At 37.8% G+C, this 21,832-nt stretch overlaps 1 protein-coding gene across 1 annotated transcript; it reads left to right on the top strand.

Moving 5' to 3' along the window:
- The first annotated feature begins 472 nt into the window (after window positions 1-472).
- LOC149820554 (fanconi anemia group I-like protein) lies at window positions 473-21,080 on the top strand. Its single transcript, XM_089981820.1, has 13 exons — window positions 473-1,416; window positions 1,613-1,694; window positions 1,817-1,999; window positions 2,088-2,152; window positions 16,221-16,380; window positions 16,464-16,709; window positions 16,813-16,935; window positions 17,177-17,371; window positions 17,954-18,035; window positions 18,118-19,082; window positions 19,476-19,935; window positions 20,020-20,210; window positions 20,628-21,080. The coding sequence occupies exons 1-13, from the start codon at window positions 473-475 to the stop codon at window positions 21,078-21,080; spliced, it is 4,149 nt and encodes a 1,382-aa protein (XP_089837946.1).
- The last annotated feature ends 752 nt before the right edge of the window (window positions 21,081-21,832 follow it).

The raw sequence follows: 21,832 nt of genomic DNA, 5'->3' as shown, positions 1-21,832 counted from the left end.
TCTAGGTCTGGTTCATGTAGTTTTTATCGGGTCCAAATATGATTTCTCTTATAGTTGACCCGATACCATTCCTGAAAACCTGAACCAAGTATGGTTCCACCTGGGTCCGCACCAAACTAGACCTGTTGACACCCCTAATTGAGAGTGAGTTCGCCCATTAGGTACGAGTCAGACTCGGCTATGATGGCTTTGAAGGTATGAGTCGGATTGGGCTATGACTAAGAAGGGGGTAGGCTGAATAGTCTGAATGACTACGACCATTGACCAAGTGTGAGGTTGAAAGATAAAATTATAAAACTAGCATCTAAATATAATAACAAAATTTTTAACCAGCTTATCTTAAATATCTGATAATTTAGGAGGTTTTAGATAAAATTTAGTAAAAGAAAACTGGCGGGAAAGCCTGTGTTCCAAACGAAACCATATAAATTCTCACCGCCTTCTCTCTGAACTTAACGGGAGACTGTACTGAATGCCGCCAATGGAGGAGGAGGAGGAAGAGGTGTCGTCAGAGCCACCACTTCCGCCGCTCGCCGACGACGAGGTCCTCCACCACGGCCGGTCTCCATCCGCCCTCTCCTCCTTTCTCTCCGCCTCTCCTCAAAACCCTAACCTCCACCTCTCCTTCCTCTTCTCCTACCTCCGTCTCTTCTTCTCCCGCCGGATTCCCCCAAATCCCCAAACCCTCTCCCTTCTCTCCCAATTCCTCCTCCCCTCGCTCCCCAGACACCTCCTCCCCTCCCTCGCCGAAACCCTCCTCTCCCTTCTCCGCGACACCCCGATCGCCGACCCCGACCTCGCCCTCCCTCTCGATCTCCTCCCCGTCTCCCTCCACGTCCTGCAATCCGCTCCTTCCCTCAGAATTCCCGGACGCCGCGACGCACTCTCTGGTGCGGAGTACGTGGACTCCGTGCTCGATCGGATCCTTGAGTTGGAGTGGTCGCACGCCTTCCTGTCGAAGATCACGCCTCTGCTTCGCGAGTTCCCGTTTGGCGACGGGAAGAATTCGCGGTCGTCCGAGTTCCTGCGGAAGGTTTTTAGTGTTATGGAGGGCGTTGATCCTCAGGACGTGCCTTCTCTTGTTTACCAGCTTCTGGTATTGGCTTCAAAGGGGTTCGACAGGAAGGCTGTCGCGGAGGGGATTGTTGGGTTTTTCGGTGCTGGGAAGGAGTGGTCGGCGATGATCCGCAGACAGGTGGAGGGGACAGTGCTGCTGCATCTGAATTTCGCGGTGAAGCAGGATCCCATGCTGGGGCAGCAGTTGCTGAGCTACCTGAAGTCGAATTTGGCGGCAATGTCACATTTTGGAGTTGCTGTGTTGCTCTCTGTTGGGAGGATCCGGAGGTTTAATGAAGGTTCCATGAATGTTCTGCGGATGGCAGTCGTCAATTCTCACCGTGACCATCGGTTTGCAAGGTTTCTGGGTTTAATTTTAATGTGTTCATCGTTTTTTCACAAGGCTTTTGTTTCCAGTTGCTGTGATTATTGTTTCTTACGAGGTCTATGTTTTTTATTTAATCGTTTTTTCTTTCATGAATCTCTGTCCGGTTGCTTCTGCTTTAGGGCGTCTTATTTATTATCGTACATTCTATCTCAAGTTTCAATCTTGCAGAGATTGCAAATGGCTTCCGAATAGTGTGAAGGAAGAGTGTTTAAAGACAGTTAAAATGGTAGAGCAGGCCATACTGAGAGTGGTAAGTCTCTCTTGACATCTCTTCTTATACATCTATGCAATGTTTATGAACACAAGACGGTAATTGTTTCCTGAACTTCTATTTCTTCTTCTTCTTTCTAAGTTCTTTATTTAATCTTTTAGACCCATGAAAGCAACTGTGGTAGGGAGCACACTACCCCCAGTATTGTGCAGTTTGGGTTCATTTTGTTAGAATCAGCTGTTGGTTGTGGTGATGGGAAAGACGATGGTTTGTTGGGTATTGAAGAATTGGGCATTCAGTCTCTCAAGTCATTGTTCGAGCTACATGACATGGCAAGAAATGAGGTTTGTAGGCATATTTTAGTTTCTAATGTATCAATCTAAATCTTAGGTGATATAATGCTATTTTCCTTTTGTGAATATGCGGCTGCAGGTAATTGAGCAATGCAAATTTCGGATACTTTCTCAAAAGCCTCATCAGTCCGCACCCATAATCAAGTAATTTTAACCACGAGTCTCTTAAGAATCATGCATCTTTTCATGTGTAGTTTGCTGTTGCTATCATTCTATATGTACTCTTAATTTGATAATCAGTATTATAGTTATTGTTTACTAGTCAAACTGGGCTTGGAAAGGTCACCAACTAGAGATGAAACAAAACAATCATGCACGGCTAACATAGAATTCACGGAATAGCAAATATGTACTTTACACTAGAATTATCTTTGTAACAACTCTGATCACCTGAATAACACCAACTTTTCAGGCCATCAGTTTGATCATTCTTGTTTACACTTGAATGCTTGAAATCGAGACCACACTGATTGAAAATGTTTTGAATTATTGTAAGCTCCTCATGTCTGAAAGAGTGCCCTTCGCAAAAGAAAAAGGGCTCTTTGTAACATGTTCGTTCTCACAACATAATGCTTGAAATTGAGACATCAGCTATTGAGAACCTTCTGAATTATTGGAAACTCTTGTATCTGAAGGGTGCCCTGTGTATTGCTTTTGAAAGAAAAGACCTGATTTTAGCATCTTCTCTGGAAACGTGCCATTTCCTATGAAAATCGTGGATCTAGTGTAATATGTGTTCGTTTCACACGGTGGGAAATGGCCATTTTCTCACTATTTTGGTTGAAACAAAGACATTATTTCCGGCAAGCCAAAGTTCAAAGGGAGTTTTTTTTCTTAAGGTTTGGTCAAACCGTCTAGAAATTTGGCGCAACCATTGTTACCAAGGTATCAATGTGAAAAAAACATCTTGCCATCAATTTTTGGCTGCAGCAAAGCTGGATTGTTGGAATAGGTCCGTTGCCCTTCAAGATGGTGCCAACCACACCAGTTTCTATCATTAAGATGGGCAGAAACAGTCTTTCTTTATACATACCATAGCCCAAAGTTGTCCATGGGAAAAGGCATGCTACCACCAGTTTTCTGATTGCAGCAAGGCTGGACATTCGAACAGGGACTATTGCCTTTCAAGATGGTGCCATTCCCACCAGTTTCCAGCATTGAGATGGGCATAAACAGTTATATGTGTGTATGTATATTGTTTCCACTATTTTTAACACAATATCTGTTTCAAACATATGAAACAATTCTCCTAGTGTGTGTGTATGTATAGCGTTAGTGCGTTACTACTATTTTTAACACAATATCTGTTTCAAACATATGAACCAATTCTCCTTCTGCAATATACTTGAATGCTGGTATTATCGTCTTTAAATGAAGACTGCACTGTCATAGAATTTGTATTTTACAAAGTGCAAGCTTGGCAATGCTACCACACTAGTGTAATGAAACCAAATGTGCACACATACAATGCCACTAAGGGCTACAAAGAGTGCACAAACACAAAAGCCTCTAATGAAAAAAATACAATAAGCCATAAGGCTATTGTTTGATGGATACTAAGGCAATTAATGTCCTAACACTAGTCATCCTATCAACAAAGGCAAATGTTTCATCATAATCAATACCATACTCCTACGAATATCCCTTTGCAACTAGACTAACTTTATATCTTTCTAAAGAGCCATCACTTTTGATTTTTACTTTATAAACCCATTGACACCTAATAACATTTTTTTTCTAATGATAGATTTACTTCTTCACATGTGTTGGCTTTGCTAAGAGCTTCTAATTTTAATTTCACATCTACTTAATGTGAATGTTTTGCTTCATGGAAGTTAGAGGGTTCATGATAAGCATGGAGCATCATCAAACAAGCCCTATATCTCGGGGAAAAAGATTTGTAGGACACAAACCTTTGAGGAAGCCTAAAAATCCTAAGAGTTTTTCTAGGTAAAGATTCTTGTAGATGTTCTTTTAATGGAAGATTTTGTGAATAAGTTTTAAAAGCATTTTGCTTTTCCCTTCACGTTGGTATATACATGAACTTCATTGGAATTTTCATTAAGGGAGTTATCCCGATCAAATGAATGATCCTTATCAATATCAAGAGAGACACTCTCATCACCACAATGAATTGATGCTTCAAAATTATTTTTAGGTAATAAGTCAAAAAGAAATGAGCAATCAACTTCCTCCTTAGGTTCATTTTGATCAAATACATTTTGATCTTCTAGAAATGTCTCATTTCTTGAAATGTAGAGTTTGTTATTTTTTAAATCATAACATCTATATCCATTTTGATTTTCACCGTACCCTATAAAAGAACATTCAAGAGCTTTTGGTGAAAGTTTATCCTTTACTTGAAAAAGAACAAAACATTTTGTACCAAAAAACTCTTAATCTTTTGAAAACTGAGGATATATTAAACAAATTTTCAATGGGTGAAATATCTTTTTAGAGAAGACAACATACTATTGATAAGATATAAAGCGGCTTCGGCTCAAAAACATTTTGCAACATTTTTTGAAATGAGAAGTGTTCTAGTTGTTTCAACAATGTGCTTATGTTTCATTTTCGCAAGATCATTTTGTTGAGGAGTTTTTAGGCAAGATCTTTGGTGGATAATTCCATTTTTTCTAAAATAATTTTGAAATTCATGACATATATTCACTACCCAAATCGGATATAAAAATAAATACATTAGTTTGAAATTGATTTTTGACAAGAACATGAAATTCTTTAACGATTGAAAAAACATTGGACTTGAACCAAAGGAAGTACATCCAAGTGAACCTAGTATATATGAAGAATCCTTGCAAACAATAAAGTTTTCAAATAACTTGATACTTCAAATACTCTAGACACAAAATAAATGCATAGTGTTTATGATGCAGAGCAGGACCCGATTGGGTCTATACCACGTGACCCAGACTTGGCCCGGGAGCCCGATCTACTTTCAAGAATGGACGATCGGACCCAGGAGCGGGATCCAATCACAGGTAAGGTGACCCGAGATGTGCTGCACACCTATTCCAGACGTGCGCAGGCCCGAACGACCCAGATCCAACAACACTCATAAGTTGTCTCGGGTCCGGGACCGGACCCGAGACCCGGATCCAGCTGAAGCCTTTTAAATACCCAGGGTTGCATGCAGGCTATTGAATTCTGGAAAAGCTTCTTGTATTTTGGCAGCAGCCGCACGTTCCTTACTTTGTTTTTTGTCATTCCTATTTTCATTTTATTCCTTCTTTCATTTCATTCCATCTGTTATTTTTCCTTTCAGCCTATGTTTCTGTTACTGTTAATTTATCGTGTAAGCATTGCTATTCCATTAATATATTGAGCTGGGATCATTGATCCAAGCTTTGTTGCTCCAACGTGGTCGTTGTATCTGTGTACTGCATGATCGAACAATGCAAAGAACCTCATACGTCTGCTCATTAACGGGATCCATCGTTCTCCTTCACTGCATCAGCGACCATCAACATTAGCACTCTCGCGTGACCATTGCGATCCCACTCCCGCTGCATCAGTTTATAAGCTTTACACCACAAAAGAAGTGTAATAAATGCACAATGTTTATAAGCTTTACACCACAAAAGAAGTGCAATAAATGCACAATGTTTATAAGCTTAAGGAGACAACTCCTTAATGTAATACTTACATTCAACGGGCTCACATAACCCTTATTTATAAGCACACTTAAAGAGTCGTTAGGTTATTCCCAACGACTCTTATTAAAGACGTTGGGAATCGGCCCAACGTCTATCTTTTTAAACTGATAAGCACACTTAAAGAGTCGTTAGGTTATTCCCAACGACTCTTATTAAAGACGTTGGGAATCGGCCCAACGTCTATCTTTTTAAACTGTGTACAACAGTTGGTGGTTGACTGTTATACACTGTACACAGTCAGCCACTAATTGTGTAAAAAAATATTACATAAAAGAACAAAAATAAGAAATGAAAAAATTACAAAAATAAGAAAAAATAAAAAGGAGAAATTACAATCATATTAAAAAACATGAATACGCATAAAATGTAAAAATGACTAAAATACCCCTATAGCTAATACATTGTCTTATGAATTACAATTTAACACCCCCCTCAAACTTAGGGCAAGATGACCGAAAGTTTGCTAAGAAGGAAATTGAACCGCGAAGCACACAACTTTGGTAAAGAAACCTGCCAACTGATATTCTGAAGTTACATATGGAAGATCTATAACTCCTTTCAAATACGCTTCCCGAACATAGTGACAGTCCATCTCAATGTGTTTAGTCCACTAATGAAAAGTATGATTTTTGGCAATGTATATTGTACTCTTGTTATCACAACATAGCTTGGTGGACCCTTCTATTGAGATCTCCATGTCTTCTAATAGTTGATGAATCCATACAATTTCCTTGGTAGTAGTCGCCATGACACGATATTCAGCTTCTGTTGAGGATATAGACACTTTTTATTGCTTCTTACATCTTCATGAAATCAACGAGTCTCCTAAAAACACACAAAAACCAGTGGCGGAGTGACGGTTATTTGGGTCACCTCCCCGATCAGAGTTAGTATAAACAATTAATTTTATTTCAGAAGAAGAGGATAAGAATACTCTCTTGTTTAGTGTGCCATTTATGTATCTTACAATCTGCAAGATGACACTCATGTGAACTGATGTTGGTGCATGTTGGAACTGACTTGCAGTATGAACTGCGTGAGAGATATTTGGTCTAGTAATACTCAGATACATCAAAGATCCCACAAGCTGTCTGTAGGGGGGTGAGATCGGAGAGAGAAATACCGTCATCAATCTTCATCTTGGCTCATACTATAGCAGGAGTTTCACAAACCTTATCGTCCGTAATACCTAACCTGTCAATAATCTCAAAGGCAAGCTTAGTTTGAGATAAGAAATACCCTCTATGAGAGTATGCTACTTCAATACCCAAAAAATAAGTTAGAAATCTCAAATCAGACATTTCAAACCTATCATTCAAAATTGATTTTATTCTTTTAATCCCTTTAGAATCACTTTTGGTTATAAGCATATCATCCACATATAAGAGCAGAATGACAATTCCTGCATTGGTTTTTCTAACAAATAAGGCAGTATCAGTGAAACAGGAAGAAAAACAATTTTCTAACATTACAGAGTTAAATCTACCATACCAAGTCTTGGGGTCTTGTTTTAAACCATAAAGTGCTTTTCGAAGGCAAAACACTTTCTTTTTGGGAGTCTCTATTCCTGGTGGAGAGCATCCATATATACCTCTTCATTCAGATCACCATTAAGGAAGGCGTTTTTAACATCCATTTGATAGATGTTCCATTTGTTGATTACGACAATGATAATGAGACATCGGACAATGACCATTCGGGCCACAGGGGCAAAAGTTTCTTCATAGTCAATCTCGTATTCTTGACTATATTCCTTTGCAACTAATCAAACCTTATATCTCTCAAGAGATCCATCGCTCTTAGTTTTTACCTTAAATACTATCTACACCCTATGCTTTCTTACCCTTAGGAAGATCTTGGAACTCCCAAGTCTTTGCCCTGATGAGAGCTGAAAGCTCACATTCCATTGCTTTCAGCCATCCATCATTCTTTTTGGCTTCTTCGAAGTTTCTGGGTTCTATATAGGAATGAATGGCGCTAAGGCAGACTCTATGTTTAGGAGTAAACAAATCATATGAAATAAACCTAGAAGACATCTTTCTACTTCTCAGTTCTTCGTAGGTTTTCATTATTTGTTGAATTGGACCCACTAGGTTCACTGAATTTTTTAATTGCACTCCTAAAACTGTTTCTATCTCTATGGGTATATGTTATAGGATCTCTCAATACTCCTTCATTTCTATGTTGGGAGATAGGTGGATGGGAAGAGCCTTCTTATTTATCATTGACGTCATTATGAATGAAATCGTCATCACCACTATCATCATCACGTGCTAACATTTCAAATAAAAAAGAGTAATCCATGTTTTCTTGAAAGGGTTCACTCCTTTCAAAACCATTAACATTTTTCAGAAAACTCACATTTCTGGAAACATATAGCTTGTCATTCTTAATATCATAACAACGAAACCCTTTTTGGGTTTCGGAATATCCAAGAAAAGCGTAAGCAATGGCTTTTGGTGAAAGCTTGTCGTTTTTGTCAGTAAGAACGAAGCATTTACAACCGACAATTCTCAAGCGACTATAGTCGGGTTCTTTGGTATACAATTTTTCAAAAGGCGAGATATTGTTCAAGTTTTTAGAAGGTAGCCGATTTATCAGATAGACAAATGATAAAGCCTCTTCAGCCCAAAAACCTTTTGGGATATTTTGAGAAACAAGTAATGTTCGAGTTGTCTCTATTATATGTCTATGCTTTCTTTCGGCTAATCCATTTTGTTGAGGGGTTTTCGGACAAGATCTTGGTGAAGAATAGCATGACTTTCAAGATAGTTTTTGAATTTGCTTGAAAGGTATTCTCAACCAGAGTTCGTTGTAAAAATTTTTAGATTCCCATTAAATTGATTTTTAATCATCATATGATAGGTTTTAAAAATCGAGAAAACTTCATATTTGTGTTTAAGAAAATAAATCCAACAATATCTCGTGTAGTCGTAAAAAAAATGACATAATATGCAAAACCTCATTTTGATAGGACGGGTGCCGGTTCCCATACATCCGAATGGATAATTTCAAACGGTCTTGTTGTAAACATAGATCTTTGACAAAAAAATAAATTTTTTATTTTCCCTAGAATACAACCGTTACAAGTGAAATCACTTTTACATAGACTTTTAACAAAAGGTAAATTAGAAAATTTTGCAATATTTGGATGTCCAAGTCTCTTGTGTCGCACATTAATATCCTTTTGTTGGACAACATTACAAAACATGTTCTTTGGAATTTAAAGGGAATCAAGATAGTGTAGATCATCCTTCCTAGAGCCTTCCCCAATCAATCTTCCAGACCGGCGATCCTGTATCCAACACTTGTTAGATGAAAACTTTATATCATACCCATGATCCGAGAGTTGAGAAACGAAAAGAAATTTAAGTTTAATTTGGATATAAATCTAATTTTTAGAATAAAGAACCCTTATTTTTCAAAATTTCCTATTCCTTTTACTTCAAGAGATGTTCCATCTGCGGTTGAAACAAAAGATGGAGAGATTTTTTGAGTATTCGAAAAAAGAACTAAAACTTGGGGTAATGCTTAAAGAAGCATCCGAATCTAAAAGCCAAGAGGTCTTACCGGGAGGAGAAGACGTTGACATGACGACTCTGAAAATATCCCCTTTTAGAAGAGGTTGAAGTGCATCCACGATTTGTTGCAATGAGAGAACTTCATTTGAAGATGACGAGCGCTCTTCCTTTTGAGGTTGGGATGTAGTAGCTATGTCCAGTAACTTTTTCACTTTGGGCAAATAGGCTTGATATGCTCTGGTTCTTTACAAAAATGACATAAAAGCTTGCTATAATCCTTCTTCCTTTCTTGACCACTTGAGTTTTGATTCTTAAAGTTAGGAGGCTTGTAGGTCCTTAAGTTGCTCTCCGGTCTTGAGACGACATTAACTCATTCATTTTCTTTATTATTGGAAGGTGTAACTGGAACACTTGGGTTGTTCTTGCTTATACCCATACGAGTCTCTTCCCCACTTAGTTTAGTAATTACATCTTTAAGAGAGGGAGAAGTGAAGGCGGATAAAAGAGAAAACCGGATTTGTTCAAATTCAGGCCTAAGCCCATTCAAATAATTAAAAAATCTATCTTCTTCCAATTGTTTATGATGAAGCTTTATGACTTCTCCACTCCATTTGAGTTCGAACATAGTAAGCTCATCCCAAATAGAAGAGAGTTCGACAAAATACTCCCTTATAGTCATCTCTCCTTGATAAAGAGTTAGCGCCCTCTTTTGGAGGTAATATTTATGGGACAAGTCCCTAGAGGTGTACATCTTCTCAAGGCACTCCCACGCTTGAGAAGCCTTCTTAAACTTGATAATATTGGTGCTAATTCTTGTTTCTACGGATGAGAAAATCCATTAGAGGATTTTAAAATTTCTCATCTCCCATTCTTCATGTTTTTTTGGTGTAGTCTTCAAGAGCCTTGACTCTTTCTTCGCCTTCAAGGATTTTATTTCTCCTTTCTCCATCATGGTTATCTTTAGCTCCGGTTTGAGAATCGAGCTTGACATAGCCTCAAAGCCCTTTCCCTTTAATATGAGCCTTCATGTTTCCGGCCCAAACGTGATAGTTGGACCCATTGAGTTTAAAGCCGAGAGAAAAATGAATCTTTTTCACCCATTAGAGAGGAGAGATGATGAAAAAGAATACGTACCACAAAGGATTTTTAGACCTTTCTTGATAGAAGAGTCTTCTAAAATATTGGATGAACAAGCGGATCCACTCAAATCACCAAAAAATTGAAGGCACACTTTTTGAGGCACCCGAAAAAGTGAGAATCCACACGATTTTTCTTTCTCCAACTTGCTCTGATACCATGTGAAGAATCCTTGCAAACAATCAAGTTTTCAAATAACTTGATACTTCAAATACTCAAGACACAAAATAAATACACAATGTTTATAAGCTTTACACCACAAAGGAAGTGCAATAAATGCACAATGTTTATAAGCTTTACACTATAAAAGAAGTGCAATAAATGTACAATGTTTATAAGCTTAAGGAGACAACTCCTTACTGTGATACTTACATTCAATGGGCTCACATAGCTCTTATTTATAAGTACACTTAAAGAGTCGTTGGGCTATTCCCAATGACTCTTATTAGAGACGTTGGGAATCAACCTAACGTCTATCTTTTTAAACTGTGTACAACAGTCAGCCACTGACTGTTGAACAATGTACATAGTCACCCACTGACTGCGTACAAAAATATTACATAAAAGAACAAAAATAAGAAATGAAAAAAATTACAAAAATAAGAAAAAATAAAAAGGAGAAATTACAATCATATTAAAAAACATGAATATGCGTAAAATATAGAAATGGCTAAAATACCCCTACAACTAATACATTGTCTTATGAATTAGAATTTAACAATATAGTCATCAACAAAAATAACATATTAAGAAATTAGGAATAACATCTTTTTTATATGACCGACGCTCGTCTCCATACATCCGAGTGCACCAACTCAAAAGGTTTTTTTTAAAATAAAGTTACTATTAGGAAAATGAGAAGGTTGTATTTTGCAAGAATACAATCATTGCAAGTAAATTCTTTTTCATTACAAAATTTTTTCAAGAATGAAGAGTTATAATTTAGAGGCACTTTGGATGACAATACAAAAAGATTTGTAAGGTAAAGACAAAAATTTCATATTGTAGATGTCCCCTCTCCTATGACCTTGCTCAATCAGCTTCTCAGACCAGAGATTCTGCACACAGCAATCCATAGATGAACAAGAGACTCTACAAGTATGATCAGATATTTGAGAAACCGCAAAAAAAATTAAGTTAAGTTTTGGAATAATTCTAATTTTTGGAACAAACAATTCTTTTGATTTGCTCAAAATTTTTCAAGGTTTCCTATTTCTTTACCATCGACGGTAGAAACAAATAATTTAAAAGAGTTGGTGCTTTGTTCGGATAAAAGGGAGGCATTCAGAGTCATATGTAAAGAAGCTTGTGAGTCAAGAATCCGAGAAGACATATCGGGAGATGCTGACTTCGCACCAGAAATAGATGGAGTAGAAGAGTTCTTTATAAATTGTTTGAGAGTTTCCATAAGGTGAGCAATAGAAGCTTTAATGTCTCCATCCCTCTTTGATTTTTCATTGTCTTTGAATGTTTTCTCTCTAATGGAAGCTACTTTCTACTTAAGCTTGGGACAATTGGGTCTGATATATCCCTGCTCATTGCAAAAATTACACAAATTTTCTTCCTCCATAGTTATTCTTTCCAAAATGAGGATGCTTATATGTTTTTACATTGTTGCCTGGTCTAAAAATCACATGTACTTCATCAACTCCCTTGTTCATTGAAAGACGAGTCTCTTCTTGTCAAAGTTGAGCAAATGCTTCATTAAGAGGAGGAGAGGTTCTATGGAGCAAAGATCCTCTTACTTGCTCAAATTCAGGATAAAGGCCGTGAAGAAATTGAAAGAAGTTTTCTTTCTCCATTTGATGTTGTCTCATCTCAATTGCTTCTTTAACCCATTGAGGTTCAACAAGAGCAAGTTCATCTCACAATGTAGATAAGGTGCTACAATAGTCTCGACTAAACATATCTCCTTGCTTTGTAGATCTTATTTTTTCTTGTAAGAAAAAATGCTTAGCAAGGTCTTTTTGTGTGTAAATACCTTTCATAAAAAACCAAGTTTCGTTGGCTTTTTTAAACTTTGCAAGATTTACACAAATTTTAAGTTCAACGTTGCTCATGAACCATATCTAGGGGTGGCAAAATCTGACCCGACCCGCCAACTCGCTTCTTAGCCGGGTTAGGGTTTGGCTTAAACGGGTTTGTGTCGTAAACGGGTCGACCCGCCTAACCCGTTTATTAAATGGGTCGTGTTTGTGTTAGGGGTATGCCAACCCGTCAACCTGCTGACCCGTTTATATATATATATATATAACTTATCTAACCCTAACTCTGACTTGCCAACCCGTTTGACCCGTTTAATAAACGGGTTAGGCGGGTGGGTCAACCCGTTTACACGAACCTGCCGACCTGTTTATATATATATTAACTTATCTAACCCTAACTTCGACCCGCCAACCCGTTTAATAAATGGGTCGCCATGTCGTGTAATCTGTCAACCTGACCCGTTTATTAAACGGGTTAACTGTGTCGTGTCGGGTTCCCCGTTTAATAAATGGGCCGTGTTCGTGTTTGCCACATCCGACCCGTTTAATAAATGGGTCATGTTCGTGTTGAGGTATTCTGACCCGCCAACCTGACCCGATTGCCACCCCTAACCATATCAATATCCTAGTATTGTCACTTTTTCAATCCTCCATTTTGGATTGGTATTCTTGAATAACCTTTCATTTTCTTCTTCATTTAGAGCTCTCTTTTGACCTCCTTTATTACACGTGAGCTTCAAATTTGACTCGGGAGCCGTGTCACTCACATAACCCAAAGTTTCCTTCCTTTGAGGTGGTTCTCCATATCGTCCATCCACATCATGTAGTTGGTTTCATTCAAGTTGAATGAAAGATCGATTTGTATCTTTGTCGGCCATGACTAGAATGAGAGACAAGAGAGATGAAGAAAAGAGATTTGCTTGCGGAGTATATCCTTCAAAAGTACTTCAGTCAATAAGGCCCATGAGTGTAGACACCTAGGGGCTTTGATACCATGTAAAGAAACCAAATGTGCACTAATACAATGCTACTATGGGCTATAAGGAGTGCACAAACACAAAAGCCTCCAATGGGCAAAATACAATAAATCACAATGGCTAGCACAATCAACTCACAAAGAGTATAAGAGAGAGAACACAAAATATAAAAAATAATATCTATTAAAAATGCTTGAGACAACCATAAAATGCCCCTAGAGGACAATACTAATTACATCATAATATATAATATATATACATATACATGTATATTCATATATAAATATGTATATATTTTAACAACTAGGCTTGCTGCTGCATGCTTCATGTATTTTGTTCTATAGCTAAATGCTGAAAAAGAATCCTACCTGTTGAAATAAGTATTTTTAGCCAAGGTTGTAAGTATCGTATTGTTATCCGTATCGATTGTGCCCAAAGTAACACCGTATTGTGTCATATATTAAACGTATCATAGATTTTTAATAAAAAAATTTCAAAAATTCTAAAAAAATAAAAAATTCTAAAAAAAATATAAATTTTCTAAAAAAACCACGTCACATAAAACAATGATGAATTGCACAAAATACAACCATAAAATCACATATGAATACAACTACATAATTTAAATTAATAACAAACCATGCAATTGATAACTGACAATGTAAATAAAAGGCAACTACAACATTTAAATTTTAAACACAATTAAAGCCTTAACTGACAATATTAAGTTCACATTCAAGTCATACTAAAATGTCATAAGTCATAACTAAACTACAAAGAGTTAATGATAACTAAAAACATTACATTTAACCAACGTCTTACATGCCAATCTTCATCTTTTAAGTTCTAAACTATAAAGACCCTAAAACTATACTATCTTCTAGAGCCTATTTGCCAAACATTAGGACAATATTTTCTTAGTGGTGTGTCCAATTGTTGTGTGATAATCTCTTTATCTTTAACCATTTTTTTGACAATTGGGTCATCATCATCATCTTCAGACTTTGGAATAATGGTTGGAAATCATTTTTTGCAACCTTCTTCTTTCAATTGCTTGTAGCTCAACAATAACATAAGTGCAAAAAGTGGTAGGAATAGATGAATAATCATATGAACATACTTTTTGACGAAAACCTGCAATATGTTGCTTAAATTTATGCAGCCCACCTCTAACAATAATATCACAAAACAAACATATCAAATTCAATGGTGACCCCAGTCGTGGTACATCATCAATGCTTCTACCGTTCTACGTATTGCCATACAGGATCATCTCTATGGCATGAATGTGAAAACAACATCGAAGGATCTAAAATAAAACATAACCTATAAAAAAACTCAAGAAGAAGCAAATAATAAGAAACACCAGGCACACTTTTCCCCAAAAACACTCAATAAGAAGCAAAGAATAGTGATTTTGTACCTTAACCCACTTTTTTGAGTAAAAAAATGGTGGAAATGCACTCCTACTTGATAAAATTGCAAAAGCGCTCTCCCTTGCTCACGAATCGGTCCTCATATCGATCTCACGGAACCTAGGGTGTGTGGGTTCCTTTCTAACGGACTCTAGACAAATGGAGAACTCGGTCCTCAAGAGGTCTTTTGATGCAGAGGAGAACCGGGTCCAGTCTCTACAAAATGACCCAGGCCAACACCAATGGGATGGTGGAGACTCATCAAAACGAAGGTCTGAAGCATGCACACGCACGTCAACAATGTTCCAGCTCGACAGCATTTCAACACGTCAGCAGTATTGGGTTTGTCTCAGGTTCAAGGATTGGACCCGAGATCCAGATCCGTTAGCAACCTTTTAAATACCCTATTCTAGGGTTGCGTGAGGGGGAGAAAATATCAATACTGCAACAACCTTTTCCTTTATGTTTTTTTTTGCTGAGTTTCTTTCTTTAACGCACAGTCAACAATAGCCTTTGTCTTCCTTTTCTGTTTCTTTACTACTTTCCTGTCAGCCTTTTCATTACTTTAAAGATTTGTCAGTTTTGATATTGTTTTCTTTCCTGCAGTTTTCCTTTTGGTTCCTTCATTACGCTCATTGTTATTACTCTGTTTCGATTTCTTTATTTGTTACTCTCTGTCATGTCAGTTTCATTTTGCTTTCTGCAGTGTCCTATTTCCCTGTACGCAGACTATTGAATTGGAAAAAGCTTGCCCTGCTTCTTTTGCTTCAACCGCACGTTCTTACTGCATTTTCATTTCTTCCGTCAGTTTCATTACTTTGTTGTTAGTCGTGGTTTTCCATTTCACTTCATGCATTAGGAAGATCATCCAACATCAATCAATAACAGGACAACACCAGCTTCCTCCCTGCATTCGTAGCCCTCAACGTCAGCCCCAAGAGCGGACATCATCCATTCCGTCGTTGTTTCAAAGAGCACCAACGTCGCCAACCATCTCAGCAAACAGGAACATCACAACCGACCTTCCACACAACATCAGTTGGTAGGTCTGCCCTGTGACAGTCCCTTAACATGGCTGTTTGGGAGTTCTTACGTGACAGCAAAGAGCAGCCCCATCAGATTCAAAATATCGTGAAGGCTTCATCGTGCCCTCCATTGCATCACCTTTAAAACCCAAAATAAATAAAAAAACTTTCAGCCTTTTTTATGTGCGTCAATACTGCATTGTATCATACAATACAATACGATACATGGATGTATCGTACGATACATGGATGTATCGTACGATACACTGATACAGGTATGATACACACTTGTATCACAAAATCCAAAAGTAACAATACATATCGTATTCGTACCGTATCGTACGATACAGTACAATACGATACTTATAACCATGTTTTTAGTAATTATTACAGTTTCTTTTTCCTGTTTTATATTTACTAGTGCATCAGTGATGTTATTCAGGTGACTAAAATATTCTTGAGATCTCTGGTTCTGCAGGCTTCTCAGCTGTTTGATTCAAAGTTATCCTTACCCACTGCTGGAGCATGTTTCTCACCTCAAACAGCTGTTAGACTATTTCACCTTCATGCATTGCCAAACTGCTTTAAGTCTTCTTACTGCACTTTTGCCCCTCATTAAACTCAGTCGTGATCTTCAGGTCTTTTCCCTTTGATCTTTTCACATGCAACCATAATGAGTGAAAGCTACATGTATGCCTGATTATGCAATGTTGAATGACAGAGTTATATGATTCTGGTTGTGCGGAAGGCTATGTTTAAAAGGGAAGTTAAAGTACGTGTAGCTGCAACTAGTGCAATTATCCATCTGATTCTATCAGAACAAAAATCTGGAAAAACGGACCCTGATTCTTTAACAGAGATATCTAGCCAAGCTAGTTGCAGCCAGCAAGCTGAACTAAACTGTGGGATGGGGGTAACTCTCCTCCAAGAGCTAAAAGGAGTACTAAGGAGGTGTCTGTCTCAGCAGGTACCCCATTATCTTTTTTGTTCTCTCTTTCTCTCTCTTGTAAAACTTATGCTGATTATCTTATATTAGTAAATGGTACGTCACATTAATTTCTGCACTGCAGGCACCAGTTAAAGAGACCTTGTACCAGGGCCTTGTGAAACTTGTTCTGTTTGATCCATCTCTTTCTTCCTTTATACTGGATTTCCTTTTGCCTCATTTCCTCAAATTCACTGTATCTCAAGAGGTAATTTTGGTTTGCCTCCTCTTTCATGCTGATGTTATGCTAATTAGCACGTATGAGATCAGTGATCTTATATCACATCCTCGCTTTTCTCATCTGACATTTATGCATTATGTTTATGGAATATATAATGCTGACTATGATTCCAAACTAGTTTCCTTGTTTTTGCTTATTTGTTTGTTTCAGCTCGTAGTTACAATGTCATTTTGAACCAGTGCTTAATATTGAAACTTTGTTTTAGCAGGATTCAGATTTCCATCTTAATTTAGATGATTGCATTAAAGTAGAGGTCGGGAAAGCCTATCTTGATGAACCTTTTGGTTGTCTATTGTCATCTGCATGTTGGCTTCTTCTTCTTCAGCCACAAAGTAAAACTAGACAGTCAATGGATCACTCGTGGTCTTGCTTTGGCTTTTCTCTTTCCCAGGAGAATGAGGTAGTTTCTGCATCTTTACTGCCAACTAATTAAAAAAGTCTTTCTGCAAGTTGATATTAAATTGTAATTCATATATATCTATATATCTTGTAATACCCGCTAGGGGTAAAATAGTCTTTTCACCATTTCATGCATATTCATTTTTTAATATGCTTTTTATTCTTTTTGTATTCTTTTATTTTTATTTTTTATTTTTTTTGTCTTTTAGGCATTGAGGGGCCCACCATACAGACGTTGGGCCCCTCCAATGGTCATAAATATATGACCGTTGGAGGGGTTCTAACGCCTATATGGGAGCCCCTCTTTGGGTCCTCTCACTTGTATATATATGGGGTTATCCCCCTTGTAAATCCATCCCTTTTGAAAAGGCTCTCTCACTCATTCAATAAATTCGTTCTTTATTTTTCATGCCTTTGTGCATTTGTACTCTTTTACGAGTGTTCATTTTGTGCCTTTGTGCGCATATTGTCTATTGAGAATCTAGTGCCTTTGTGCACATAGCTTTATTCTTGAAGATATTTTCACAGTTGAGGTATTCATCATCACTGTTCCAGCTGATCATCTGTAGCTAATGCATTAATGCAGCCTGGAAGGGTCTCCTCTGGCGAGGCATTTACAAATGCCATATTGCAGATACGGAAGTATTTCAGGAATGTAATATTGGAAGGTATGGTATATTGCTTTCTTTAATCATTCTCTGCAGAAGATTCCTTGTTTTTGGTTGTTGACTAAGTTTTGCATTGCTTCAGATGTATTAGGTAAAAATGCGGATGTAGATGTCCAATCTCTGGAAGGTCAAAAGGCTGGTTACCGTGCATTTATTTTATTGGGAATTCTTGAGGTGTTGGTAAATGCAGTGGCAACTGACTTGGACAAAGCAAGAGATAAAGAAAAAGATGAATACAAAAAAGAACTTTATGATTTCCTTGATTTGTATGATTCCATTGAGAAGATTTATTTCTCTAAGCCGCAAAATGGTTTGAGGAGAGGGATAATGAAAGCTACTTCCTGTGACGTATTGAATATCTCTGATCATGACTGCAAAGAGAGCCCCCATGATGATCTACATAAGCTTATGCAGACAAGGATCCCTTTTCTGTCAACTCTAAGTATTAAACGTTTGTTCATGATTGTAATGCAAAATGATGATGAAAGTCACAATTGCCATACTGTCTCTCAGAGTCACAGTCAAACATCTCAATGCAAACCATCTACTTGTCATTCTAAACTTACTTCTTTTGTCCTGAAGGCTTGTCTTTGCCAGATAAAAACTTATTCCATTGCATCTGAGGACCCATTGAAGGCTTTGATCTATGGAGATATCAAGGTCTTAGGACTTCCGTTGTTACAGGTGGTGTTGCTGCTTGAATCACACCTGAACATGGACAAAATACAAAAGAGGAAGGAAACAAAAGGAAGAAGAGGTGCTGATGATGGAGAGGGAACACTCCACTTGTCACTAACTTGCTTGAGTGAGCTGTTTAAAATAACTCTATCAGGGTCTCATGTTGCTGATATGCTGAATGAAATGATCTCTGCTTGCAAACATGGGTTTAGTTCAGGTGAGAGTGCATGGACTGAAGAAAATGAAGTGTGTTTGACTGATTCATCTGTGGGAGATCAAAACATGTTGACAGTGCATCTGTTTCTTAAAGCAGTGATACGGCCGTTATTCTGTAAACTTCTATCTCTTACTCAGTGTCGAGAATGTGAGGCAAGTATTCTTATTTCTGATCGTCTACCTTTCTAGCAATTCAACATTGATGTTTAAATGCTGGGGTTTGCAGAAGTGCCAGATTCCTTTTTTCTTCAGTGTTTTTAGTTCTTCTTTCTCCTCTCTGAAGTAACCATCATAATTTTATATTTTGTTGATCAGTTATCAGGCAGTCATGCTTAAAAAAATGATCTGTTAAGTAATTCTACACTCTTCATCATTCTTTAGTAATGTAACTTCTGGATAGTTTTACTTCTCCCATGTCTTTGGATTTGGAAGCATAGCTCTGGAAATTGGACCAAGCATGAGCACGTCTAATTCTCCTAGTGTTGCCAAGGGTTTGCCTTCTGAAATAATTTAGTGCTTGAATAATGATATAATTCTTTTTTCCAGGTTCTCTTAGATATTGCTTTGTTGTTGGGGAAGAATTTATCTTGCAGTTTGGCTAACTCTAGTGGAGCATGGGCTAATCATATATGTGGAAGCACAATTATAGAGAATGCAAGAACTGCACAGAGTGTGGCAGCATTGTCTATCTATTTAAGCTCACCTCCTACTGATCTAGCTACTGCCTGTGCAATGGCATCTGAACTTCTGAAAGTCATAGGTACTGAGGAAAGAGAGCCGATCAAGCAGTCTGAAACTTATCCTATCATGAATCATTTGACAGCAAGTGCAATAACTACTGTTTTGCTGCGCTTCATGGAGACTTCTGTTGTTGATTTAGAGTGGGCTGTGTTGAAATTAAGGACTCTTTCAAGGGAGTCCAGCCTGGACATAGAAGCAGCACTCTGTACCAGGTCAGAAGCTGTTGTGAGCTTGGCCTCCCAATTTGCTGAGATGAGTCTGAAAGGTTGAGAAACATAAACTGAACTCGATTTGATATTATGCTGGTAATTCTGTTGAATTAACTTATCTGTTTCTGTGATGTATTTAGATCCTCAGGCAGAACAATTTTTAAAATTGGCTGCAAGGATTTACAAGCATTTGGCTCGTATAGCGAAATTTTGGATTGCTCCCAAAGGTCACAAACAGACTACTCCATCTCATAAGTTCCAGACACTTGTAGAAGTTACTTGCAGAAAACTCACGTGTCCTCTGTACAATTTTGTGGCCCTAATTCATAGTGTAATTTCAGTTCCCTCTGTTTCAATTTAAATGTTTTACAATAATATTTTTCATCATCATCAATGTCATGAAGCCTCTTCCTGTCTCTACTCATTGCTGTTGAATATAATAGGACCAGCTCCATGGGATTGGCAAATGTTTCAGAGCTGTCTGCCTGATGGGCAGAAAACCCTTCTATGTCTGGCTTGGGTTGGTGTTGGGCCGTCGGCAGATGGCTGAGTTTCTTTTTGATCTTCTCATATAAATTTTGTTCTGACTATAGATTGGGACTATTGGACCAGAGAAACTTTTGTCAATCATGCCTGGAAAAAGCTGGATGGCATTCAAATGTACATCAGTCTTTAACTGGTTTCAGACACAAAAGAATGTTTCCTTATCATATTAATGTGATATTGTATATTTATCATGAAAATGCAGGATCAGCAGGAAAGTTTGCAGAAGGGTGTCGCTAATAAGATAAAAAGGGAAGCCAAATGCATTCCCAACCTCATTTTTCAGATTGAAGATTATGAGAAATATCTCATTCAACTTAGCAGACTGACAAAAGTGAACTTGCTGAGACATGCCAAGCGCAGCACAGCGAGGGATTTCAAGATATTGGATATTAGGGGTGCTAGAAAACACAGCGCATCTGATCGCAAATCAGACCAGCCTAGTCATGCTGCATCTCAAAATGGATCACACAATGAATCAGAAAAGGAGAGAGAAGATGAAGTTTCCCAGGATGAAAATGAGTCTGAGCAGTCACCTGAATCTGCTGATGACAAAGAAGAGCAAGAACAAGAAAATGATGATGAGGAACACGTGGTATTGAGAACCAAAAGGGCTAAAAGAAACATAGTTAATGACTCAGAAGACAATTCTGAGTAGGTAGACATGTGAAGGCTCTCATTGGATGAGCTGTTGAAAGATTGCTGAATTGAAAACATTGGGGAGAAGGATAGCTTTGATCTCCATAATTCTTGAGAAATTATGAGTGGTTGAAGCACAATATGACCCGGGCTGCTTGCCTGCAGTGAGCTGGTTTGGACATGGAGATCTGTAGATAGTTCTTTGTCTAGTGGGAAAAGAAAGAGAAGAAAAGAACTAAACCTGATTCAAGTGTGTGGCAGCAGTTTTGACCATCTGACTTGGTTTCTTTTTGGTAATGATTGTTCAATTGAAAATCTGCAAGACTAGAGGAGATAAGAAACGAAGAAGGAAAAAGAAAAGAAAAGTTTTGGCTCATTAGAATTTGTTAACACAGTACATCTCTTGCTGTCCACTGTCAAATTATCCAATGCAATTGGATTATGACCCACATGTGCATTGGCAGTTAAGCACCCAGGTTTTCATGTCAGGAATCTCTACACCTTTTTTTGATGGTTGAAGCTCATGTTTCATGCTGCAGGTGAGCCACAAGTAGCGAAGGCAAAATCAAAACTATTGTCCATCTCTTCAAAGCATTTCGAAGGACATCCTGTCTCTCTGGGCATAACTAGAATGCAATAATTTGCTACTAACATCTGTGAGTCATATCAATTGGATGGTCAGGGTCTTGTTGATGAAGGATTTGAATCAAAAGCTTGTTGGATATGACTAGGGTCTTGTTCATATGATTTCATTTTTTTTTTATATTTACG

This window comes from Nuphar pumila, chromosome 12 (assembly GCF_984573655.1).
Source record: "Nuphar pumila chromosome 12, dmNupPumi1.hap1.1, whole genome shotgun sequence".
Lineage (NCBI taxonomy): Eukaryota > Viridiplantae > Streptophyta > Magnoliopsida > Nymphaeales > Nymphaeaceae > Nuphar > Nuphar pumila.
Note: the sequence above shows the minus strand (reverse complement) of the source record. Positions and strands in the feature narration are given on the sequence as shown.

Bases quoted from the DNA above. Each gene is read 5' to 3' on its own strand.
- LOC149820554 (XM_089981820.1), top strand. From the start codon at position 473: ATGCCGCCAATGGAGGAGGAGGAGGAAGAGGTGTCGTCAGAGCCACCA. The intron at 2,000-2,087 runs GTTTGTAGGCAT...ATGCGGCTGCAG, and splicing joins ATGACATGGCAAGAAATGAG to GTAATTGAGCAATGCAAATT. The intron at 16,381-16,463 runs GTCTTTTCCCTT...GTTGAATGACAG, and splicing joins AACTCAGTCGTGATCTTCAG to AGTTATATGATTCTGGTTGT.